Here is a 27,377-nt window from a genome sequence, read left to right as displayed (position 1 = left end):
TCCATGAAAACCTTACATTTTAGGATTTGGAGACTATACAGGTTGTTGAACAAATCACTATTCTACCAGGATACTTCTTACGCTTAAGATTTTTCTAAATCTTGTTCTTTATACTCCTTCATCTGGTAGTTCATTTTTACCACTTAAATATCCTTCATAGCAAGTCTAAGTAAAATGTTTCTCTGTGTTATTTGAGGCATTAGAGAAAATTATTGAACCAGAGGAGGAGATTGTGGGAAACACTGATGTGTTGCCACGTTTGACAGAACTGTGGATAATCTGGGAAATCTATTATATTGTTTGCTATGGAAAACCACACATTTGGTTCAGACCAGTAAACACAGTACGTGGCTGGATTTTTTTTTCCTCATGTCAAAGGACAATAGCCTTGGCCAACTTTCTACATTCTCATAGTAGGCCTGTATTCTTGCTTTTTTCCTTCCTTCCTTCCTTCCTTCCTTCCTTCCTTCCTTCCTTCCTTCCTTCTTTCCTTCCTTCCCTCCCTTCCTTTCTCCCTCCCTCCTTCCCTCCCTCCCTCCTTCCCTCTCTCCCTCCTTCTCTCTCTCCCTTCTCTCTCTCCCTGACTCCCTCCCTCCCTTCCATGTTCCTTCCTTCCTTCTCCTTGTATCCTCTATCTCTCCTCTTTCTCCTCTCTCTTTTCTCTCCTCTAGGTCCTTATACTCTCCATCATTTTTTTCACTCACAACTGGTGCTCTGCCACTTGAGCCATATCTCCAGTTCCAGCAAGAGTCTCCAGTTCCAGTTCAGGAGTCTCTTGAATTTGTCTGCTATGGCTAGCTCTGACCTGCAATCATTAGCTTTCAATTTCCTGAGTAGCTAGTATTATAGGCATAAACGACTTGCATGAGTGACTAATGCCCAGCTTAATTAAGGAGTTTACTTAAAATAGTTGTAGCAAACAATGATATGTAAACCCAAAAGACATGGAAAGTAGAAGAAAAACAAAACAAAACCATTATAAGATAGGAGATTTAATTTTATATTTTTTGAAATCTCTAAAGGCTATACAAGAGGCTACAATTTAACATGTCTAAGTACTTGTCCAGTGCTTCTTAATCAGAGTCACCCCTTCCTGACTGTTCCTTGCCCCCAAACTCTTTTTGCTTTTTCCATTTTCTTTATCACATATATACATTGAGTATTCTTCTTATATTTGTTCTCTGTTTTCATCCATCCATTCCTCTTTTACAACTAGATGGAGACTTCTCATGTGTAGTTCCTTTCACTTTCTTTTAGTTTTGGCCAGAGATTTGTTTTTGTATTTTTCATCTTCAGTACTTATCAAAATCCTATGGATAACAAAATACTTTGGACAACAAAGTACAGCCTCACTAACACTTTTGGGTTATGGTAATTGCTGTTCTTAGGTGGGATACAGCTATGAACTCTTTCTCTCTGTAATTGTTCCTTTTGAACTGTACCTTTAGTGTTTTCTAGCCATATGTGTTGAAAACATAGTTTTACAACTAATATTCTTCCCTTGTTTGTCTTATTAGACTTTCATAGACCACCGAGTCTCAGAATTCTGAAGAACATAAGAACAGATTTAATATCCCTTATTGGAAATTTTTGGAACCAAAAGTGTTTGTTGGATTTCAGATATTTTTCATACTTGTATATATGCAATATCTTGGTAAACACAACCCAGTCTTAACACCAATGGTTAGGTTCTTACATTAAATTCATGTTTATATATATATATATATATATATATATATATAATACATATAACCTGGAGGTAATTTATACAATAGCAAGATAATTTTATGCATGAAATAGTTTAATATGGTATTTCTTCTTATATGTATGATAATACATATAGATGTCTTGATTTACACAGGAAGTCTTCCATAAAGGATGCTCTTAGTATTATTGTTTATTATTATTGTGAAGACATTTATTCTCCTTATGAGAAAAGGTTTATATCGATACATGGTTTATGAATATATTGTAAATACCTGATTTGATTTTTCTCCTCTGTTTATATTTCAGACTCCTGGGAGAGTTGGCTCTCAAGGTTCTGATTTAGATTCTTCAGCAACTCCCATAAATGCAGTGGATGTGAATAATGAAAGCTCTTCAGAGGTATAAAATTATACTTTGGTGGCAAAATTCATTATCATTTAAAGGAAAATTAGCAACTATTTTTAGCAATAATTGATGACTTATTTTTATAGGAAAAGTTCTCAATGTTGTGTCTGTTGCAAATGAGAACATGACTTTTGAAGTGTATACCTGTCAGTTGTGAGACTGAGAAAGTGCGTATTACTGCCAATTTGTCTCCCATGCTTCGGTCATCTTGATTTAATGAAGCTTTTTTCAGTCTTCTAATAAAGAATTAGTGGTCAATTCATATCTCCTTGTTTTATGTGTTTGTACTATCATGAACCATTCAGGGTAATGAAAGTTAGGTTGTCTTTAAAATGTATTCAAGACCAATTTTATATCTTCAGAAAGTTGCATTAGTATTCTTATTTTTAACAAGTAGTATTTGCTCATGTTAGAAAATGGAGATAAGGAAGAGAAGAACAAAAAACTCATCCATACTGCTGCCAAGAGAACTAGGACAAGACTGAAGTGGTAGAATACCTGCAAGCCCACTGTCCTGAGTTCAACCCCTAGTATTGCCACTAAAAGTAGTTTTTTTCTTTGGTGGTACAGTACCAAGGATTGAACACTGGGCCCCACTCATGTTAGGCAAGTGTTCTAATACTCAGTTATCCACATAGCCCCAGTATTTTATATTTATTGTCTTTTGTGTTCATAAGTTGTTTTGTATTGTTGCTACTTAGATTTTTCTATATTATTCATTCTTGTATCTTTAACCTTCCAGTTGCACTCACTGTCTTCTTCATAATACGTCCTTTTGATTGTCTTTTATGAAGGTTGACTTTCTAGATTCTAGGTTTTATTTTAAAATTTATTTATTTGTTGTTTGTTTGCCGGTTGTGGGGCTTGAGCTCTGGGCCTGGGCACTGTCCCTCAGCGCTTCAGCTCAAGGCTAGTGCTCTACCACTTGAACTACAGTGCCATCTCCAGTTTTCTGAGTGGTTTATTGGAAATAAGAGTCTCATGGACTTTCCTACCGGGCTGGCTTTGAACCTCGATACTCAGATTTCAGCCTCCTAAGTAGCTAGGATTACAGTCATGAGCCATTGGCACCCGGCTAAAATTTTATTTATTTCATGCTCGCTCTTGAAATAAGATTTTGCCAAGTGTAAAATTGTACATATTTTTTCCATATATTGAGCATATCCATCTCTTTCCTTTCTGGGTAACACTGTTACTGTTGAGAAGACTGCTTTCAATCTATTGTATGTTCTTTTTAGATAGTCTTTTCTTCTATTCCTCCAGTTGTTTTTATAATCAAGCAACCAACCCTCTCTGTATCTCTTTCTCTCATATTTCTGATTGTTATTTTATCCAGCTTGGGATTCACTGGGCTTCCTGCACCTATAAATGTGTTTTTGAAGTGTTGATGATTATCTTTGAATATTGCTTCTTTTTTTGTTATTGCTACTTGAAATACAGATTAAATTTTTTGCTAAAATTTCTTATTCTATTCTTCATCCTATTTTTTTAAAATATATATTTTGTCTGTTTTAAATTCCAGATTAAAAGATATATGTTATCCAACTTACTATCCTTTTCTGGAATGAAGCTACTACTTAATCATCCTACTTGTTTTTAATGTATTCCTTTTTGGTCCTAAAGGTTGTTTTCATGTCTGATCTTTTTAGTATTTTAAAATTTTTCTTTAAGTATGCTAAATATGATTATGTTTTCACCTGTTAATTTTATGAAGCTATTAAGCTATTTGAATCTTTGCAGGTTTGACTTTATTGCTGGTTCTTTCTTCTCGTTATTGTCCCTAACTCCTTATTTTCTTATATATTCTATGATTTATTTTTCTTAAATATTAATGTCAAAATAAGTGTAGTAAGCATTTGCACAGTTAGTACAATGATCCCATGTTCCCTTCACCTAGTTTTCCTGGTGGTTACATGCTACATGTTGTTAGAGCACCATAAAAGCAGTTGACATTTGTACGATGTATGTGAATGATTTTTATGCCATTATAATACATACCATAGAGTTGTGTAACTACTACTACACATAAGAGGTGGAACTCTCCATTACTACAGAGATCTCCCTGTGCTATCCAAGAGTGAGTTGTCACCATGCTTATGATTTTTTTTTGAAATGGATTCTCCCTGTATAGCTCCTGCTGGCCCCAAACTCTTGATCTCTGACTGTGTCTCTAGTAGCTGGGATTATATTATAGGTATGAACCACCATACCTGAATAAAAAATGAATTTATGTCCTTGGAGCCCCCCTCCCCTCCTATTGGTAGTGCTATAATATTCATGCTTGCTAAGCAAGTGCTCTATCTTTTTAGCTATTCTCTGAGCCTGAATCTTTTTTTTTTTTTTAATCTTTTGGTTATTTTTTAGCTTGGGCTAACCTGAGACCGTGATTCTCCTTCTTATCCCTCCCAGTTGCTGGGATTACAGGTACATGCCACCATGCCTGGTGCCATAATTGAGTGGAACCCTTGCTTATCAACACCCATTCTCAAATATATGAGGCAAAAAGAAAAGAAAAGAATAAAACAAGACGGAGAACTCATCACTGTTTTTTCTTTGGTCTTGAGATACCTAACTGGTCTGTTTTTTTTTTCACCTTTCATAGTCTTTTTATGTTTGTTTTATTTATAATATCTAGGGATTTTATCTGTACTTAACAGAAAAAGTATGGAACAGTACATAAATTTCATTTTGTCAAGAACTAGAAATCTCTTTAAGCAATTGTGTTAATTAGTTGGGTGCTGGTAGTTCATGCTTGTAAATCCTAGCTAGCTGTTCAGGAGACTGAGATGTGACATGGTTACAAACCAGCTGGGGCATAGAGTCTGCAAGACTTCATCTCCAGTTAACCAGCAAAATTCTAGCCTAGAGGCATGGCTTAAGTGGTAGAGTGCCAGAGGTGACAAGAAACCAAACACAAAGACCTTATATCAAGCCCTGTTACCAACACTAAACAACAACAAATGGTTAATTAGCTCTTTATAATTGAATTGTAAAAATTCCTTATTCTTTATCAAATTTAAATCTTTTTTTTTTTTTTTTTGTTGGTGGTGGGGCTTGATCTCTGGGCTTGGGTGCTGTCCCTCAGCTCTTCAGCTCAAGGCCAGCACCGCTTGAGGTACAGGGCCACTTCTAGTTTTACTAGTGGTTTATTGGAGATGAGAGTCTCACAGACTTTCCTGCCTGGGGTGGCTTTGCTTTGAACCTCGATCCTCAGATCTCAGCTTCCAAAGTAGCTAGGATTACAGGCGTGAATCACCAGTGCCCGGCTTAAAATAAATCTTGATACAGGCCAATGCCTGTAATCCTAGCTACTCAGGAGGATGAGATTTGAAGATCTGGTTAAGCCAGCCCAGGCAGGAAATTCTGTGAGGCTCTTGTCTCTAATTAACCTGGAAGTCAGTTGTGGCTCAAGTGGTAGAGTTCTAGCCTTCAGCAAGAAAGCTCAGGGACAGTGCCTAGGCCCCCAGTTCAAGCTTCAGGACCAGCACACAGACACACACACACACTCTCTCTCTCTCATCTTTTGTTGGTGTTTTCCTCCTATAAATGGGAGGAATTCTCATCCTTTGTATTATGGAATGTCTGAACATTGGATGGATGTGATACATAGCAACTTATTTGGCAATATATTCACAGCCTTGAGGTGGATACCAAATGACAGGGAGTGCTACTTGAAGATTGTACTTGGGAACAAAATGAGCAGTCAATGGCTGTGGGAGGCAGGCTTTACAGTATCAAGAGGATGAAATACCTCCTTGTTTCTAGAGGAAGTATGATTCACTTGTTTGAATAATTCTAGGGGCTGGCAGAGAATTAAAACCCTCTAATCAAGGATAAGCAGGCACTGTGCCTGGTCCCTATGATAACAAGCATTTGACTAGGGGGACTTATCTGCTAGAGCAGAGTGGGGAGAGGAAATTGTGGATAGGAGATTTGAAGCCCTCCCCATCATATGTCAAGGAAGCACTCAAAATTTGGACTTAATTTTAGGTAGCATATAAAATACAATTGTGGAGAGCAGTTATCTTGTTTAGTTTCTGAACCTAGAAGACTAGTATTTAAGGCTTTTTTTTTTATTGAGAATGATGGTAGACATATTTTTCCTCTATTAATGAGGGTTTCTATTTTTTTTTTTTTTTTTTTGGGTCTGGTCATGGGGCCTGAACTCTGGGCTTGGGCGCTGTCCCTCAGCTCTAGGTTAGAGCTCTACCACTTGAGCCACAGCGCCACTTCGGGCTTTTTTCTTTCTGCTTATGTGGTGCTGAGGAATCGAACCCAGGGCCTCAGGCATGCAAGGCAAGCGCTCTACCACTGAGCCACCTTCCCAGCCCCTGAGGGTTTCTATTCTAATGATGTTTTCTATTCAGTTTCCTTGAACACGTGAGCCTTTTGGGGAAAAGACTTCATTTCCAAGCCATAACACGTTTATTCAAATTTAATTGTCATGAGACCTATATATAGTACTTATTACTGTTAAATCACTTAACAGTTGAGGGAATTGAAGGTCACCCAGCTACTCCAAGTGCTATGAATCAGGATTTAAGCCTACTAGGGTTTGATCTCAGGGCCTCATACTTTTTAAGCTTGCTTTACTCAGCAGGTACCATTTAAGCCATATCCACAGCCCTACTATTTTCTGGTTATCTCAGAGATGGAGTCTCACAGACCTTGCTGTGTGGAATAGCCTCAAATTGTGATTCTCTGAATCTCAGCCTCCTGAATAGCTAGAATTACGGGTATGACCTAGTCAGGTCTGATTTGTATTTATTTTTATTATCATAAGCAGCTAAATAAAGGGGTTTCAATCAACATATCCATTTATTTGTGCATCTTCATCAATATCTTCCCTTCCATTGTTCTTTTTCATTTCTCTGAACCTCATCTATCCCCTCAAGTTACCTGGTCCCATTTTTATATATGTATAGTGAATATTATGATTATATCTGCCTACTTTTGTTCTCTCCATTCATTTGCCCTTCTCTTGACCTCCCTCCTTCCCAACATGTTTCAACTTCCTGGTATTCATTTTATTTATTGATGAGTTAGTTGTTTGAAGGAGTTGTGTCATTGCAACTCTCCCTAGCATATACTATCCTTTAGAAGAAAAGTTTGTGTGTATAAGCATATAATCCTGTATATGTTTTCTCATTTTTTCCTGTATATGTTTTCAAATGTTCATAATTTAAACCTAACTTCCACATATGAGAGAAAACATGCTCCCTTTGTCGCTAAGTCAGGCCTAACTCTTATTTGCTATCTTGACATACCTCCTACTTTTGAAACTTACCTTTTGTCTTTCTATACTTTCTTGATGTTATCCCAAGTGAAATCTAGTGACTCAAGGAGCAGTGTACCTCTCCAGTTCTTGATGTTGCCAGTTCCAATAATCTTCATTACTTCTTTCCTAGCTACTTATTTCTGTTAGTACCTGTTTGTTTCTCATCAGCTTAACCTAAAATATTAAAATCATTATCTCTCATTTTCTGTGTGTGTATGTGTGTCTGTTTCTCTCTCTCTCTCTCTCTCTGTGTGTGTGTGTGTGTGTTGTGTGTGTGTGTGTGTGTGTGTGTGTTTTACCAAGGGTTGAAATTGATCTTTGCATTTGCCAGCAAGTACTCTATATGAGCCACACTCAAGCCCTCCGCCCCTTTTTTTTTCAGAGTCACCCTTTCTATTTGGGCCATCCTGAATTATGGTCTTCCAATTAATGCTTCCTCCTACTTAGCTAGGATGACAAGCCAATCTGGCTTTTTGTTGGTTTGTATGGCATCTTGCATGCTTTTTGCCTGGGTTATCCTTGAACCAGCATTTTCCAGTCTAAACTTGGGAGACTATCTCAGGCTGAGATAAACAATGTCTCCTTATTCTTTCCCTTGTCAGTCCTTTCAGAAATTTTCTTTCTCATATTCTCACTACTTAATTTCTTTGGTTTTGCCGAGTAACCCAGGTTTTTAATTGCTATTTTTATTTCAACTCTGTCTTTTCCTTGCTTTATTTCCTTTTATCATCAAGTATTTACATTTATGGGCAGTTGATATTTGTTAAGCACTAATAGAATCTTAACATTTTAACAACTTAGGCATTTTATGTGCACAATAACTCTAGTAGAATAGGTGATTTATTTTATAGACTTGGAAACTAACACAAAGTAAGTTCCTACAGATCATATAATCAGCTTTTGTTAGGATTTAAATCTACATCTGTTTTTAATACCATTATAGCATTTTGTCTTTGTTACTGTACTTTAATTTTCTTACTTTGCTCTTGATATTTTAAATTCTCTTATTTTTCTCATCTTCTATCATTTTTATCTGCTAAAACATCAAGCCATAGATTAGTGTAACAGCTTACATTTAAAGCTTACATATTACTAACTATAAGGTATTTGAAAGATCATTTACAAATGCTTTTACTAAGTTTAGAATTGGATGGAATGATTATTTTTGGGAGTTAATGATAAGCTTAGGCTAGTATGTTATGGTAATGACTGAAAATGGCTTTCATTCAGAAACTCTTGAGACTATTGTATCACAAAAAAAGTATTTGCTGTGTATTATAGTAATTTCTTCATCTAAAATAAAAGATAACTTGCCAATAATAGGTCGTGGGCAAGAATGAAATATCATAAACAAAAGAATATATTCTAATCAAAGCAACTTTGTACCATAATAAAAATAGGAGCCAATGAAAAATTATACTGTGAGAATAGAAGCTAATTTTAGATCCTGCTTTGGATGGATCTTTCATCTTTTGTACAGTTACCACTTGCAAGTTTTCCTTAAATAAAGGTAATGCAAATTATTTTCGTGTGATAACTTTGCATGTTTACATTTTGTTTCATAAAATTTTTAGTGTATGTCCTTCTAAAAGTTGTTATTTCACAGGGTTTCATCTGCCCATTATGTATGAAAAGATGTATAACTGCTATTGACTTGTCGGAACATTATCAGAAAGTACACGCAGAAAATGAAACAAGAGGACAGGAGCTTCTTAATGACTCCAGTGTTACTGTGGGTCCTGTGTATTTCATTTTAACAGCTTGGTTATGGGTTGCTCAAAATAGCTTTGTTTTTCCCTGCCTGGGTGTTCGTTACCTTTTATGCTACAAGGGAGTATGGATTGCTTTGATTGTGCATGCTTAAATGAAGGCTCAATAAGAAAAATAGTCTCTTGCATCATCTGCTCGGTTTCTCTTACTGTTTGCAACAACCCTTTTGTGAACTTGTAAATAAATATAAAAATCAAGTTAATATTTTTACGTACATTTTGTCATAACATTTGAAACATTTTGCCATAACATTTGAAATGTAAAGTGATATAACTTCAGCATTTGTAAAGTATTCCATTTTATGTTTGCATCCATAATAGAGAAACATTTTATGTATTTGATGAAAATTTTTTTTTACTTCAAATGAATGGAATTGGATTTTTAGTAAAGAATGGGTTTTTTTTATAAAGCCCCATTTTATCACTGAATTAATGAATGACCTTCAGTATTCTTTAACATATGATAATCGAATACATTGTATAGGGATATTCTTATGAGTTTGTGTTCTAGAAAGCTTGCTTTTTATCTTTGTTATTATAAAGGTGATGTACATAGTGGTTACATTTATAAAAATCAGGTAATGAGTACTTTTTTAAAATCTTTGTTGAGAAGGTGATGAGTGGGGGAGGGTGTTACAGTTACATACATAAGGTAATGATTACATTTGTTTTTAAACATTGTTACCCCATCCCTTCAGTACATTTCTTTTCGGACAGTGTCACTCCTGTTCCAGTTTTCTTCCAGTTTTTCGCAACATTCCCACCTTCAAGTACATAGTTCATTTTATACATAGAGCTTGTTCTATTTTTTTTTTTAAATTGATAGGTTCTTGCTTCCTTTTGCATCCTCCATCTCTGCCTCCTGAGTAGATGGGATTGCAGGCTTGACCCCTGAACTATTTTTGTTTTGTTTTTGACTTTAATTTGTGATCACCTCCTTCAGCCACTCTTGTGCTGCTATTATAGTAGTCATTCCACCCACCATGCATGGATAGAATGGCTGATTTCATTATTATCCATTAGAATTTTTGAGTGCAAATGATTTAGAGAAGTTTAAAGTTGAAAGATATTACTATTGTGTATTTGATTGATTATGCTAATATCTAATATTATAAATACTACTGACAAGTGAATGTTATAGAAATCATATAAATACTTTTCTAGAGAACTAACAATTAGAGAGAAATCCATTTTAGTCTTTGACTTGTTAATACATTTTTGTAGGTGTGTATATATATGTATACTGTAATTTTAATGCACCCAGTTAATCATTAATTCAGTTTCATAAAAAGATACTTTTTCATATGTGTATAGTCTGTCTTCTCAGTTTATTGAAGGCTGAGATTGTATTTTACAAATTATATCTTCCACAGAACTATCATAGAATTTAAAATGATACCAGAACTTGGACTTTAAACAGGAAATTACAGTATGAGTTTTGACTATATTTTTATATATAAATTGTTGTGTTATATAAATACTATTTTGAAAGTTTTTCTCTGCCCCCCCTTTTTTAATAGGGCTTTATATGTCCCCAGTGTATGAAATCTCTTGGATCTGCTGATGAGCTTTTCAAACACTACCAGGCAGTTCATGATACTGATAATGATTCAAGTCATGGAGGGGAGGCTAATCTGGCTTTGAAGAGGTACAGTATGATAATTTTGATATGATAATTTTGATATGATAATTTTGCTATGGAATGTGAATGTCATATATGTCATAATTCATAATTAGTTTTGAAAATAACTCTTTTCAGCCAGGTATGTTGACATAGTTCTGTTATCCCAGGCTGAAGTAGGAGGATTATGAATTTAAGAACAGCTTGAACTTCATAATGATATCTTATAAAAACAAAAAATCCTTTCTTGAGTCCTGTTGGTTGTGACTATTATCTTTATTCCTATTTTTATTTCTATTATAGAACTGAGAGTTATGTATAACATTTACTTACTTACATGCTTACTTCTTTTGTTAGAATGCACAACTTGAGAGTTTGGCATAGATAATTCATGACTGTTGAGTAAGGACTCATTTCTTCTTTTTTAATACTAGCTCTATTTTACAGATGAAACTGTCATACTGTCATATATCCGGTCTACTCCTGTCACCAGCCTAGAATATTGCTCTCCTGCCAGTCTATCCCATGATTTTTCAAAATCTTGCTAATACATTTTACCTCTGCTAGAGTAGGCTTGCCTTTCTTAATTGTTCGAACTGGCCATTTTCTTCTATTCCCTTTTTTTTTCCCCCAGGGCTGAGGACCGAACCCAGGGCCTTGCGTGCGCCGGGTAGGCGCCCTTCTGCTGGACTAAACCCCCAGCCCCTCTTCTATTCCCTTTAAGACTAGATTCAATTCATTGGAATTTTCCTACTCAACTCCTGTTTTTGTATTTTCTATCATGGCTGCCATTGGTAGTGAGATGGAGCAATGAGGATGCCATTATTTGCTGTTTACTGTTCAATAGAGGAAGATACATTCTTGACATCCATAATAATAATCTTAAATGAGAGATTCGCATGGACTCTGTCCTGCATTTGGGGCTAACAAAATGTACTTACAATTCTTTGTCAGTTTGTGTCTTAGATGAAGGTAGTGAGAAGCTTCTGAGACAGAAAAGAGAATGTCATACTCAAGAAACAATTTAAATGAATAAAGGGGATAATTCTAGATCATCTACATCTTGTAGTCCTTATTAATAAATTTAGATTTCATGCTAACTGCATAGGAAGCCATGAATGTATTGATGGTAAACTAATAAAAGATATTTTGCTTCTGCTCTAGTCACTTGAAGGTGTGTAATTATTTCTTTGAGCAAATTTTTTGGTTTGTTTTATAAAACATGAACTATGAAATTATTTTTCTAAGAGCTTATATATATATGGTGTTGTACAATCTTTTTTTTTTTTTGTCCGGTTGTAGGGCCTGAACTCTGGGCCTGGGCGCTGTCCCTCAGCTCTTCAGCTCAAGGCTAGCGCTCTACCACTTGAGCCACAGCGCCACTTCCGGCTTTTTTTCTTTTTGCTTATGTGGTGCTGAGGAATCGAACCCAGGGCCTTGAGCATGCAAGGCTCGCGCTCTACCACTGAGCCACCTTCCTAGCCCTTGTACAATCTTTAGTAGTTTTTAAAAAAATAATTTGGAAAACTACAGTATTAGTATCTAGTAGTTATTTTTTAAGAGATAAGTTTGTAACTTAAAGAAGATTAACTATTATTTTCTTCCTTCTACCCATACATGTTTAGAGATGATATAACACTACTCAGACAAGAGGTACAGGACTTACAGGCTTCACTTAAGGTGAGAATTAAAATACTTGTTTATTTTCTGTGTTTCAGATTAAAAATATTTTAAAATTTACTAATCAAAAATCTCTTTAATTAGGAAGAAAAATGGTACTCAGAAGAATTAAAGAAAGAATTAGAAAAATATCAAGGACTGCAGCAGCAAGTAATTGCTTTTTTTATTGGCTTATGTTAGATATATATGAGGAGATTTCTTTGTTACATTACCATACATGTTTACCTTGTATTCCAATCAATTTCACCCCTATCTATTATACTTCCTGCCCCCTAGTAACCTTTCTTGAATACTTGAAATGTGTTTTTTTTTCTTTTTTTTTTAAATTGTGAAAATATCATTCAGAGTGGTTACAATTACATGGGCAAGATAATGAGTACATTTCTTATCAAGCATTGTTGCCTCCTCCTACTTGTTTATTTTCATTGATGAAAATTAAGCATAAAACCTTTTTGTAGTAACACTATAATTTTAGAATTTGATTTTCTGTGTTTAATAGCCTATAACATATTCTTTGTAATTCTTATGAATGGAAAGAAATGTATGAGAAAAGCTCCCACAGAGTTTAAGCCCCAGGATTAACACCAAAAACAAAAAAACAAAAAAAACACCAAAGAAAAACGAAAAAAAAAGTCTCCCTTTCTCTTGCTCTCTCCTAGTTTTCACTGCTGTCACCACCTGGAAGTTATATAGTTCATTTTTCCATGATTTAAAAAAAAATTAATTATTTTAGTGGTGATAGTTTAATGACATTCTAGCTTATTACTTTCATATGATGTTTTATACGGTAACAATAAGGAGACTAGCAAGGTATGATTTTATAATCATATGGTTTATTACTATACAAAGAAATTTCTTAGATCTACAATGCTTAAACAAGGGTATAATAATGTTAACAAATCTCACAGAAAATATACCCAATAGATGACGTACATTAATTATATCGTGGGTTCCATAAATTATTAAGTTCTTAATTGCTGAATCATGTTAGAAGCACATCTCTGTGGAAGGTAAAGTTAATTAAATTTTGAGATATTTCTTTTGAGTAGTCTCTTGGGAGTGATATCCAACCTAGTAGGGAGAGATCACTTGCTGCTAAATGAAGGTACAGATGATACTTCAGAGTTAAAGGCCAAGTGAGCCTGAGCTATGTATGGGTTTTGGAAAGGTAGTTGAGAGAGTTCTTGCCTGCTTGGGTGCTAGATTTAAGCTTTTACTCAAGCTGAGTGCTGGACTTAAAGCTGTGAGACTCTTAGGTTTAAATATAGTAGTTGAGGTTAGTACCTCACAGATGGGATTGTATAAGCTCTGATATCATATATATATATATATTTATATAATTCTATCTTTGAACTGGTAAAGTGGTTGTTAAATCACTGTTAGTCTGTCTAATTACACCTTAAGGATATGGAATAATGAGAACTCCTAAACTTTAATTTTAGACAAAATCTTGCTATTTAACCTGGACGACCTGGCTATCGGACATAATTTTAAGACTGAAAATTATACAGTGCTGCCTTCTCTTTTTCTAATGCATTTGTCTTTTTTTCCCACCAAGGAGCCAAAGCCTGATGGACTGGTGGCTGATTCATCATCAGGTAAACTTAAAACTTTTCATTTTGCTTTTATTTTCTCATTCTGTTTTTTGTTTGTTTAATGCCTACTAGAGGAATTTTATTAGTAGTTGTACTTTAAGGCTGGAAAACACTCAAGATAATTCTAGATGTAGAAAGTTACCCGTGTACTTCATACTTGGACAGTTGACTGAAATCTTGATGTTTTAGTTCATTATATCCTGAAGTTATAAACTTCTAAAGTATTACCACAATATTATTGTTTAATGCAAATTTAAGTCTGTATTAAAGAATGATACAGTTTTTGTCCCTTGAAGTAAATTGATGAAACTAACATTGTTGTGTCTTTAGAGGAATGTTCAACAAATTCTTAAAATTAGATTGTGATATTAGATGTTGTATTTTGAAAAGCTCTTTTAAGAATGAAGCAATAGTAGGGTACCATGGCTTATGCCTGTAAACCTAGGTATTCAGTATGCTGAGATCTGAGGATTGCAGTTTGAAGCCAGCCTTGGCAGAAAAGTCCCTGTGAGAGTTATCGCCAATCAACCACTCAAAATGGAAGTGCAGTTGTGACTCAAAGTGGTAGAGAGCTATCCTTGAACAGAAAAGAGCTCAGGGCAGCACCCAGACCCTGAATTCAAGCCCCACAATGGATCAAAAAACACAAAAAAGAATGAAACAATTTTATACATTTGATTGTGTACTCGAAGTTTTTCAAGTACTTGATCTTAACCATTTCTAATTTCATCTTTTTTTTTTAACTTACAAGAAGAGCAGAATTTCTACCTCTAATTAGATAATAGACATGTTGATTGTCATTACTCCTACAATAATTACGATATAGTTAATAACAGTTTCATATATGCAACTAGCATTGCATTTAAATAACTGCTATACATTTTTGCAGAACTGCAGTCTTTGGAACAACAATTAGAAGAAGCTCAAACAGAAAATTTTAATATTAAACAAATGAAAGATTTATTTGAACAGAAAGCAGCCCAACTTGCTACTGAAATTGCAGGTAAATTTAATTAGAATATTTTAGCTAAGTATTCAGTCTTACTATCTTTTCTTACTACATATTCTAGAAAAAGCCATAGTGTTTCAATGTAATAGGGTGATTGCTATAATGGTGATTATTCAGTGGAATTTAATGATAGTACAATTGCTTCTTCAAAGGACATTTTTTTTCCTGTAGATTTTTATTGAAATTTACAGAAGATAGATTTTCTCTTGTGGTATTCTAAATGAATAAAAGATAATATTTTAAATAAGTTAATTACATAATGTAATAGGCATTTAATGCTTGGTTTTGCCAGCAGGTACACGTAACTGGAGAGTTTTTTATTTTTGCTTGTTACCATTACAAAGTTTTTTAAATTACCTTTTAAGTAGTTGTACAAACACATTGCTGTTTATGAATATAAAACATTGAATGTGGTTAAGTATGTATTAAAATGCTCATTGGCTTAGTGTTGGGGGGAATTTATGTAGACAAAAATATTTCACTGCTTTTTTTCACTGATCATTTAATATAACCAGAAATGTAATTTTATTGTGCATATTTATAATTACATAAAGAATGTGAATTAGCTGGGAGCTGGTGGCTCACACCTGTAATCCTAACTACTCAGGAGGCTGAGATCTGAGGATTGCTGTTCAAAGCCAGCCCAGGCAAGAAAGTCTGTGAGACTCGTATCTCCAGTTAAGTAACAGAAAACCAGAAGTGGCACTGTGGCTGACGTAGTAGAAAGCTTGTCTTGAGCTGAAGAACTGAGGGACAGCACCCAGGCCCAGAATTCAAGCCCTATGACCGACCAAAGGAAAAAAAAAAAGAATGTGAATTAGAATTAGAGTGGCATATAGATATATAGAGTACTATATAAGAATTTTAAAAACTGTCTTTTAGAGTTAATGTCATAAAGCTAATATTTATATTATTATATATGATTAGATTTAAAGTCAAAATATGATGAGGAAAGGAGTCTTCGAGAAGCTGCTGAACAAAAAGTGATACATTTGACAGAAGAATTAAACAAACAGGCCACTGTCATTCAAGATCTGAAAACTGAGCTGGTAATTTAGAAACTTTATTGGAATTGTACCTTTCTAGAGTAAAAAGAAATGAAAACTCTGAAGATTCTTTTTTTTTTTCAATTGCTTTTATGGTGCTGAGGAATATACTTTGAGCATCATATATATTGTAGAATATACTCTTTCATATGCTGAGGAAATATTTTATAATTAGTTAGAATAAACGGCGGGAAGTAAAAAAATGACCTATATCTTGCCATCTGTGATATATACTGAAAACAAAAATGGTATATTATTATGCATGACTTATTACCTTAACATTTTTGTTATTTAAATATGTCTTTTTAGTGTTTTCCATATCTTATTTTTCCTCACACTTTAGTTCTATAAAAACACACCTACTTTTAGGATACCTTCAGTTTGATTTCTAGCTTTCATTTAAATTTAATTTAAAATTAACTTAGTATAAAATCCAAGCCATCATATTTCTTCCATGACTGCCTTTCTCTCATTGCTACCATAATTTACATTCTCCCAGGCTTCACAGCCTTGAGTTAATCCTTGACTTCTTTTTTTCCTTTATAAATATATGAATCAATTAATTAATTATAAACCTTTTTTTGGTCCGTCATGGGGCCTGAACTCTGGGCCTGGGCGCTGTCCCTCATCTCTTCAGCTCAAGGCTAGCACTCTACCACTTGAGCCACAGCGCCACTCCCGGCTTGTTTTCTTTTTGCTTATGTGGTGCTGGGGAATCAAACCCAGGGCCTCATGCATGCAAGGCAAGCGCTCTACCACTGAGCCACCTTCCCAGCCCCAATTATAAACCTTAATGATGCTCACATCTTTTCCTTCTTAAAATATTTTTTTTGTTGTTGTTGCTTATAATGCTGGCGATAAAATCCAGAACCTTATGCATGCTAGGCATAAGCTCTACCATTGACCTACATTCTTTAATTTTCATTTCTAGTTTCCTAGGATAGAAATGGGAAGACTACAACATTTATCAAGTCATTGTTATTACTAATGTATACTATTTGTGAAGGAAAAGATAGCAAATAAAACAGTAAAGATAAGTAAAGATAATGTGCAGTTGTGACATTAAACCTCGAAGTTGTAATACTATTAAATACAAGGTAACATGGGAAGAATAGGTTGCCTCATTAGGGAGGAATTGGTGCTCAATATTTGGAGTAAAAAGTTAATAGTAAGGATTTCTTTCATTCTGATTTCCTTTTAGTGAAACTGTTCTAAAGATTGGCAAATAGTTGTAATTTTTTGCTGTAAATTTTAAATAAAATCTGTTTTCATAGCTTCAGAGGCCTGGTATAGAAGATGTTGCTGTGCTAAAGAAAGAACTGGTCCAAGTTCAAACTCTAATGGATAACATGACATTGGAGCGTGAGAGAGAATCTGAAAAACTCAAAGATGAATGTAAAAAGTTACAAGAAGAATATGCTAACACAGAGGTAATGAAGTCAGCATATTTAAATGTAATTGAGAGTATAGAGTTTATTATTGAGTAAAGCCTGCATTTGAAATTTTGCTGAGTGGCCTTTCAAAATGCCATCATTTCATTTGATCTGAATGGTAGTATATCTGCAGTCATTGTGGTTTGATAGTATGTCTTAATTTTATTTTATAAAGATTGACACTTGGAGTGGAATGTTTTTATAATAGATTATTAATTTGGTAAATAAATGACACAAGAAAAGATTGTATTTAAAGTTAAATTTATTCAAGGCTAGTTAATAAATTGTAATTGAGATTATCTTAATTTTGTAGGAATAAAGGAAGAATGATACTTAATTCATACTCTACAATTATACCTATATTATAAATACTGTTTGTTTTGTTCATTTGGAGGCTTGAACTCAGGCTGTAAGCTTTTGGTCTACTTGTTTGTTCATGGCTGGCAGTATATCACTTGAGCCATTTCAGATGGTCTGATAATTGCCTTATAAATGAATTTCTGCTATTTAAAAAAATTATTAACTTTGTATTTTCCCAAATTATTTAATATATTAAGTCGAGAACCAGTGGCTCATGCCTGTAATTCTAGCTACTCAGGAGGCTGAGAGCTGAGGATCGTGGTTCAAAGCTAGCCTGGACAGGAAATCTGTGAGACTCTTATCTCCAAGAAACTACTAAAAAAAAGCATGAAGTGGCACTGTGGCTCAAGTGGTACAACATTCACCTTTAGCAAAAGAAGCTCAGAGACAACATCTTGTGTTCAGGCCCCCCCTCCCCCAATTTTTTTTAACAATAACTTGAAATGCTTTTGAATTGTATCTTTCACCATTTCTGTATGAAAAAATTAGTTTGATTCCTTGATCTCATTTATTTGTTTATAACTTAATTAGTTTTTAGCTTTTATTTTTTTCTGAGTCTGTTGTGTGCATTTTATGAATTCATTAATATTTAGTCCTACTTATTCTTGCTATGGGACTGAACTATATGAACTTAAATATTTAAGCCAACAGTAAAGCCCATTAAAAACCATTAAGGAGGGAAAAACAGAGAGAATGAGCGAAGGGATGACGTTGTGCAAAAAGAAATGCATTCATTACCTGACCCATGTACTGTAACTCCTCTCTATACAATAAAAATTAAAAATTAAAAAAGCCATTAAAGATACTTAAGATCCAAGAATTTATCCCTTGGCATTTCTAGTTGGAACTGAAGACATAGAGAATGATTTATGTTATTATACGTCTTAGTGTTCATTGTTTTTATTGAAAGTATTTACCTTGTGAATTGATTGGAAATGGAATATTTAAAGGTTACATGTTATTTCATAAAATATATACAGTTTAAAATACTAAAGTTTAACAGTGGGTGTGATCTTCAATGGAAATTATTTAAGAAATTTTATTTGTATTCCAGTACATTCATTTGCAGCCTGTGTTTTTTTTTGGTTGGTCGTGGGCCTTGAACTCTGGGCCTGGGCACTGTCCCTGTGCTCTTCAGCTCAAGGCTCCCACTCTACCACTTGAGCCACAGTGCCACTTCTGGCTTTCTGGTGGTTAATTGAGATGAGAGTCTCATAGACTTTCCTGCCTGGGCTGGCTTTGAACCATGATTCTCAGATCTCAGCCTCCTGAGTAGCTAGGATTACAGGTGTGAGCTCCTGGTGCCTGGCTGCATCCTGGTTTTAAGTGCAAAAAGGTTTATATCAGTATAGAATATGTATGTTAAAAGCCATGCAAAGTTTTTAGGGCATTTAAAAATTAATATGTATATGTATTATATATTTATATATAGTAATTTGAAACCATATTCATAGGCATATTTGGTCATTTATATTATGTGCTCTATGTGTGTTTTTGTCAGTGTTGTCTTCCATCTTTCATCCATCATTTTATTATTTTTCTGCTTTCTAATGGAGATGCTTAAATTTGAGGTAATGTGTTTTTAAAAGCTTTTTAATATTAATAATATGCCTTACATTTCACCTTTTCATGTCTTAAGACAATTTTATGTTTTAAGTCAATCTCAGAACTTCAAAGACACATACTTATTTTTTTGATTTGCTATCAAGCAAATTTTCTAACATATAAAAATGATTTTTTCAATGCTAATAGAATATTAAAGCAATACTTCTAATGTATTTAAAGTACCAACAGGATTTTTGATCAAAGTATTGTTCCTTAAAACAATTCATATTGAGTGACTGGGAAGGTGGCTCAGTGGTAGACTGCTTGCCTTGCATGCATGAGGCCCTGGGTTTGATTTCTCAACACCACATTAGCAGAAAAAGCTGGAAGTGGTGCTGTGGCTCAAGTGGTAGAATGCTAGCCTTGAGCTGAAGAGCTGAGGGACAGCGCCCAGGCCCAGGGTTCAGGCTCCACCACTGGCAAAAGAAAACAAAAAATCATATTGAATTCAGTAACATATAGTATCAAGGAAATGCAAACTTGTATAGGATCTAATATGCTGTTTCTGTGATAATAGCTATCAGGTGAGTAGAATTGTAATCTTTTTGGAGTGCGTATTAAGTGGCAGGAACTACTTTAGGTGTGAGAAATATAACACTGAATATGAGTGCCTGATCTTGAACTCAAACAGTACGTAATTAAACTATTTGGGACATCTAGTGTGTGTGTTTTCACTGCTGTGAAAGACACTTGAGAGAAACAATTTAAAATGAAGAAAGATTTGTTTGTCTCACTTTTTCAGAGGTTTCACTTGAAGATTGGTTGAATCACTTGCTTTGACCTTGATGTGAGACAGAATATTATGACAGTGGGAGTGTGTAGCAGAGGCTATTTTCTTCATAACAGACAAGTAGCAGAGAGGAAGGGGTTTGGGGACAGAATAGATCCACCAAAGATATGCTCCCAGTGACCTCCTTCCTTCCACTGAATCTACCCCTGAAAGTTTCCATCACCTCCCAGTAAGGTCAGCAAATAGATTCCATCAGTAGAACAATTCATTGATTAGGTTTAGGTCCTCACAATCCATTCAACTATCAACGATTGGATCCATCATGTGAGTCCATCACCTGAGTCTAGTCCCTCTAGCTCTTGAGTCTTTTGGCGGGGGGATCTTTCATATCCAAACTGTAATGTGACAGAAAGAACAAAGATGTTATGAAGATTGCACATTGCTTGTGCCATGATGGAACATTTGGGGAAATTTTAGTTTAGAATGGTGAGGAATCATCTCAAGGAGGATCTAAGTGATAATAAAGTTAGGTAGAATCATGGTGAAGCACTGAGTGTGAAGATCTCTGGGAAGAAGTACAGCAGATGTTGAAATCAAAGGCATAGATGAGCTTGTCTGTTAAACTGCAAGGAGATGCAATGGAACAAAAGCAGAGATCCTAGAGTTTCAATTATTGTGACATATGAAGAGGGAACATATTTTATTCCTTTGAAACTGGTCTTTAATATTTTATAAAAGATTGAAACAATTGTAATTCATCTTCTTCCTCCCCTTCCTTATGGTTAAAGTCTACCTTTTAGTATGTACTCCTCCCATGCTTTTCATTTTTGGAAGAGATTTTCATCTTGACCAAATTATCTTTGTAAAAATTTTAGATTTTAAAAAAATATTAAAATTTAGTGTACAAAAGGTAAATACGATACCTAAATTTCTAGTTCTTTAGTTGTTTAGTTTGTATCACTATTACAATGAATTAGTAGCCTATTCATTTCTTCTTTAAAATTAAAGCACTCATTTGTAACATATGCATGTGTAACTATTAATATGTTAAGAATGTTCTAAAATTATTTCTTACCAGTAATACAAAATTTATTCAGTAAAAAAGATACAGGCAATGGAAAAACTAACTTTAACAATATAAAAAGCAAAACCAGCAAACAATATTAGAAATACAGATTTCTTTGTTCATGTGATTTGCAGGAAACCATTCTTAAAAAACAGTAGCCTTTTAAATGTTTGAACTTTCAAGAATTGAAAGTTCACATTGCTAATATCTTTGCTTATTTGATTTTCTCATTTTTTGAAAAATAAGCAGTTATTTTAATAATAAACATTAATTTTTGTGGATTTAAAAATGTTAAAGTACATTAAAGCATTTTTTTTATGCCAGTACTGGGGCTTGAATTCAAGGCTTCACATTCTTGCTTGGCTTTTTGTCTTAAAGTTGGCACTCTGTCATTTGAGCCACATGTACATTTCTGGACTCTTGCAGGTTAATTTGGAGACACTAAAGCAAGGTTGTTTTTGTTGTTGTTGTTGTTGTTTTGTTTTCCAACTTTTATACCTGACCATTGAGTGATCTAGCTTAATGAAACCACATGTAATTTTAGTTAGAAACTTCTTAGGACAAATAATTAGAAAGGTGATTTGCAAAGATCAAAGATGTTTGAATATATATACCTTAAAAGGAAAAGCTTTTGCTATGGAAATTCAGAGAAATTAAAAATGTAGTATCAGAGAATTGAAGTATACCATTTTAAAACCAATAAAGTTCCCAGCTGGTCTCTGGATAGATTAAAATATTTCATTTCATGTATCAGTGAATAAATGAAGTTGTGCATCTTGGGTAAATTTTAAATTAATTTTAAACATTTCCTAAAAGGGTGAGGCAGAAGAGAGTGTTCAAGTAAAGAAAGAATTTGGAAGTTCTACGTATTATTTCAGTTTAATCACATCAATATATATATATATATATATATAATCTTAAGGCCTTTTGTTTCCTTTCATGTACTTTTTCACTTAGTTTACTCTTGTTATTATTTTATTTTGTAGGCTACAATAAGCCAGCTAAAGAGTGAACTTGCCAAAGGCCCTCAAGAAGTTGCTGTATATGTACAAGAACTACAAAAACTTAAAAGTTCAATTAATGAATTAACACAAAAAAATCAGGTGAGAACTTTAAACCTACATAGTGATCAATTCATTTTTATCTATCTTAAATTTTAATTTTTATGTTTTATTTGTATCCTAGTTCAAGATAATGTCCTTATGTATGTATATTTATTTATGTTGTATGCGTGTATATTAATGCTCATAGTTTTGGAGCAGGGATTAATACTAATTCTTTTCCCCTATTCCTGTATTTTCTTGGTGGTGAGAAAGTACAGAGCTATTAAAAAAACTCTTCAAAGATATGATGAATATATTGGCTTTGCTTTAATTACTTCAACCTAATATTTTGGTGGACTATCACATGGGAAAGTAAAAAAAGAAAAAAATGATGGTAGGGAAAATTGATAAACATAATTGTCTATAAGTATTAAGCCTTCTTCCACAAGCATGTGAGTGAGCTTTGAAGCTCATTCTTCATTCTACCATGGTCTTGAGAAACGTAGCTCTGTTCCCACTTTATGAGAGACTATGGATCCACCCATTTAATCTATTGATCCTCAGACATTATGTGAGGCAGTAGATGTTGTAAAGAGTGCTGCAAAGGTTGAGGGACATTTGTTGCTTGTGTCTTTGACTAGTAGTTCTCTTTGTACTCTCAAATATATTAAAGATTCTAAAACATTTCTTGGATGGTGTGGAGGAGAGAGTACATGTATAGATACTTCCTATATTATAAATTTTAAAAGAATTAATTAATTTTTTTTTTTTGGTTGGTCATGGTTGCCAGAACTCTGGGCCTGGGTGCTGTCCCTCAGCTCAAGGCTAGTGCTTTTCCACTTGAGTCACAGTGCCACTTCCAGCTTATTTTCTGCTTATGTGGTGCTAAGGAATCGAACCTCGAGCCTCATACATGCGAGGCAAGCACTCTACCACTGAGTCACCTTCCCAGCCCCTTACTTTATTTATAAATGTTAACTACTTAAATCTTAACCTAGTGTTTCTTAAAAAAATTCAGTTAGACTAGTGACATTTTCTCAAGTTTTTTAAATACCTGGCTTAATAGAAGACGGATGAATTGTGACATAAATGTGAAGTAAATGAAGAAAACTCAATCTAACAGAGATAGGTAGAAAAAAGAGAAATATCCAATAGCTTTTTCAGGTAGTTGTATCTATTTTTATTTGACACTATATTAAAACTTAGTAAGAGGTGCTTTCTCAAAATGTAGTAACAATGTAGAATATAAAACCATGTCAATTGACATTAAAATTCATTGGTCTGCTTTGCATTTTTAGTTTATCTTTTCTTTTGCATGATTTTGTAGCGTCATCTATTATGTGGAAAATATTGGCTCACTGAGCTGTTGCAGCTTGTAATGTTGACACATCTCATTGTGTAATACGAAAACAATGACATCCTTTAGTATCATAGTCTCAGAATAGGCTTTAAATATGAGGAGACTGTCAAGCTCATGATAGTGGATACAAGTTTTCCATGATTCTAACTTTCATTCTAAGTTCATTTGAATTTTAGCAATGATATAAGTACTAAAAATTTTATTCCTCAAATTGACAGGTTTTTTTTCCTCCACAAATGTGAATAATTTTTTTATTTTTTCCATTGCCTGGCTTTTAGTTCATTCTTGATTGTGCATTGTGTTTTAACTTTAAAAAAAATACTTTTGGATATGCTTGTTTCATTTAGATTACAGTTTGTTTAAGGTACAGAGGTTTTTTAAAAAAATTGTCCTTATTTCTTTATTATCCCATTTCAGACCACTGCATATAATAAATGTACCCTCTTTTTAATATTATTTTTGAATTAACATACACTTTTAGTGTGAGGGGGTTTCACTGGGATATTTCCATCTATAAACACAATGCACTAACTTCCTCCACCATATTTCTATTCCTCCTTATAGTACTCTCTTATCCTAGCTCTTTTTCTTACAGGAGTTAAAATTTGGATCCATATTTTATGCATTAACTTGTTAATTTGAAATCTTTAATGTTATTTGAACTGGGAGTCTAGGCTTGACATTTAAGTTAACTGATCTAGATTTTTGAGGGTTTTAGTTATATTTCACACATGATACTGTTGAGCAAAATAAAATACGAGGCAGGAAAGTGTTATTTTTAGGTCATATTAGTATATTCTTATATACTCAATAATTTTGGTCTAGTTTTAGTCTTTATCAAAAAAAGAAAAATGTTTAGTCAGTGTGAATAGACACACTAGCACAGTGATGATAATTGTGATGTTGTGGCTCTAATCAACTGAAATTACAAAGTCCAAACCAGAATTGGCATGATGTATGTATCTGTTTCTAATTTTTAACTCATATGGAAATAAACATTCATGGAAATAAGCTTATTTATTTCCATATATTGCATATCCAAAAGAATTCAGTAGATTTTAGTATTTTCAGTTTATGTCACATTTTCTTTGCACTTCCTATGTAAGTTTACTCATGTGGACCAATAATAAAATCACGTTAGAATATAATTCTTGACTAGAATGGTTTGTTTTACTTTGTAATATTGACAAACATTTAATAGCAGATAGTATGGCCCCAAAATTGTTTTAAAAATTGGATAAATTATCTATATAACATTTTGTACATCTCGAAAGTGAACTTTACAACTTTGGCGCGGGAGGGGAGCGGAAGAGGAGGGTGGGGGAGATGGGAAAGGATGGTAAGGGGAAACAAAGGAGGAAGCAACAATGCTTGATAAGAAATGTACTCATTACCTTGCCATGTAATTGTAACCCCTCTGTACAGCATTTTCACAATTTAAAAAAAAAGAAAAAAATGGATAAATTAAAAATAGCAGGAAAATAATAAATTTTTAAATTGATTTTTTTCAGAACTTAACAGAAAAGCTGCTAAAGAAAGAACTGGATTATACCCAGTTAGAGGAGAAGCATAATGAAGAATCTATGAGTAAAAAGAATTTACAAGTAATCCTTCATCAAAAGGACTTAGATTGTCAGCAGCTTCAGTCAAGGTTATCTGCATCTGAAACTTCATTGCAGAGGATACAGGCAGAACTAAGTGAGAAAGGAGAGGCTACACAAAAGCTCAAAGAAGAATTATCTGAAGTAGAGACCAAGTACCAGCATCTTAAAGCAGAATTCAAACAACTACAACAACAAAGAGAAGAAAAGGAACAGCATGGGTTACAACTCCAAAGTGAAATTAATCAAGTAAGGGATCTTGGGATTTTTTAGAACATATTTTAATAACATATATTAGATATACAGAAAAATTTCATTGTGGCATTTCCATGTATACATACTACGTACCCTGATCAAACTCACTCTTTCTTTGTCAGTTGTTGGGCTTTAACTCAAGGCCTGGGCTGTGTCCCTGAGCTCTTTTGCTTAAGGTTAATACTCTACTGCTTTGAGCCACAGCTCCACTTCCTATATTTTGGTGGTTAATTGGGAGATAGGAGTCTCACAGACTTCCCTGACTGAGCTGGCTATTATCCACAATCCTCAAATCTCAGCCTCTGAGTAGCTAGGATTACAGGCAGGAGCCTGGCAAACTCACTCCCATTAAAGGTATTAGTTTTATTTATGGTTTCCTCTTGGTGTACTTAATTGATACTTGATAATAACATAATTTTATACCCTCAATTGTCAGATTTTTTTTTTTTGGTCAGTCGTGGGGCCTGAACTCTGAGCCTGGACACTGTCCCTCAGCTCTTTAGCTCAAGGCTAGTGCTCTACCACTTGAGCCACAGCACCACTTCTGGTTTTTTCTGCTTATGTGGTGCTGAGGAATTGAACCCAGGACCTCATACATACGAGGCAAGCACTCTACCACTGAGCCACCTTCTCAGCCCGCCAGATCTTCATTTTTTTTAAGTTGTTTTTTTAAAGAAGAAAGGTAGTCTATAGCATTATTGTGAAGCATTTATGATTTAATACAGATAAATTGCTTATAATGTTATCTGGCATATGATAGATACCTGCTAAGTTTTAGTTAATAAGAAGGTGAGTATTCTTACAGGTAAGGATTCTTTTCTCTTTTTTGTTTTAAAATATAATTATTATAAATCTAGTAGCATAAATATTAGGTATTTTAAAGGTACTTTACACTGTTAATAGTTTTTTAAAATTTGCATATTGCATTCATCCATCACCCTCATAGGACTGTGAACTTTACAATTTGAGAAATTTATTTCATTTTATACTCTGAAAGCCTCTTGACGCAAAGATTTCAATAAGAAAACTTTCCCCTTTCCTTTTTACTGTCTTTAAAGACAGTAGGTATGATTTGTTTTACTCTCCACTGTATTATTAGCACCTTCTACAGTGCTGGTAAAATAACGTAGCTGACAATTGTCAGGACTTAGTATATATGTTTGTGTTCATGAGCACATCTAAAATAACCACAGAGAAATAAGGATTTATTACTAAAAGATTGGATGTCATCAATTTATTTTTTATTTATTTATTTTTTGCTGGTTAGTGGCTCAAGCTCAAGGACTCAGGTCTTTCCATTTTCTTAAAATTTGAGCTATACCTCCAATTTCAGCATCTTGCTAGTTAATTGGAAATAAGAGTCTCTCAGGTTTGTCTGCCCAGGCTGGCTTCAAAGTATAATCTTCAGCCTCTTGCATAGTTAGGAGATAACAACCACAGCTATTTAATTCTTTTTTTTAATTGTTATTGTAAAGTTTATATACAGATAATGAGTACATTTCTGTTTGATCATTGTCACCTTTTCCCTCATTTTCTTCCAGTTTTTTCCTCCTGAATCCTCCACAGGTTGTATAGTTCATTTTCAACGTAGTGTCTAGTGAGTATCTGCTGCATTCGTAACCCTTTGTCCCACCATTTCTGTGCTCCTCCTTGGCCTCCCCCAAACAAATGAAATTATATATAAGACAAAAAGTACAGAAAACAAAACAACAACATAGGAGAAACAAAAACCCGAACCAAAAAGCAAAATAACAATAAATGTCATTTCCATTTCTTGGAGTTCATTTTGATAAACATCTTTTTTTATGATCATA

The 27,377-nt window shown here is 34.0% G+C and overlaps 1 protein-coding gene across 1 annotated transcript in view; it reads left to right on the top strand.

Moving 5' to 3' along the window:
- Window positions 1–27,377, top strand: part of Eea1 (early endosome antigen 1) — a 94,302-nt gene that overhangs the window by 25,957 nt on the left and 40,968 nt on the right. The window contains exons 2-11 of the mRNA XM_013021281.1: window positions 2,014–2,106; window positions 10,680–10,807; window positions 12,406–12,460; window positions 12,545–12,610; window positions 14,019–14,058; window positions 14,945–15,058; window positions 15,992–16,113; window positions 17,385–17,540; window positions 22,291–22,407; window positions 25,219–25,557. Of these exons, the coding sequence (XP_012876735.1) occupies window positions 2,014–2,106; window positions 10,680–10,807; window positions 12,406–12,460; window positions 12,545–12,610; window positions 14,019–14,058; window positions 14,945–15,058; window positions 15,992–16,113; window positions 17,385–17,540; window positions 22,291–22,407; window positions 25,219–25,557 (1,230 nt within the window). The remainder of the gene's footprint in view (window positions 1–2,013; window positions 2,107–10,679; window positions 10,808–12,405; window positions 12,461–12,544; window positions 12,611–14,018; window positions 14,059–14,944; window positions 15,059–15,991; window positions 16,114–17,384; window positions 17,541–22,290; window positions 22,408–25,218; window positions 25,558–27,377) is intronic.

Source organism: Dipodomys ordii, unplaced genomic scaffold (genome assembly GCF_000151885.1).
Source record: "Dipodomys ordii isolate 6190 unplaced genomic scaffold, Dord_2.0 Scaffold3, whole genome shotgun sequence".
Lineage (NCBI taxonomy): Eukaryota > Metazoa > Chordata > Mammalia > Rodentia > Heteromyidae > Dipodomys > Dipodomys ordii.
The sequence above is the reverse complement of the archived record's forward strand: the minus strand, read 5'-3'. Positions and strand labels throughout refer to the sequence as shown.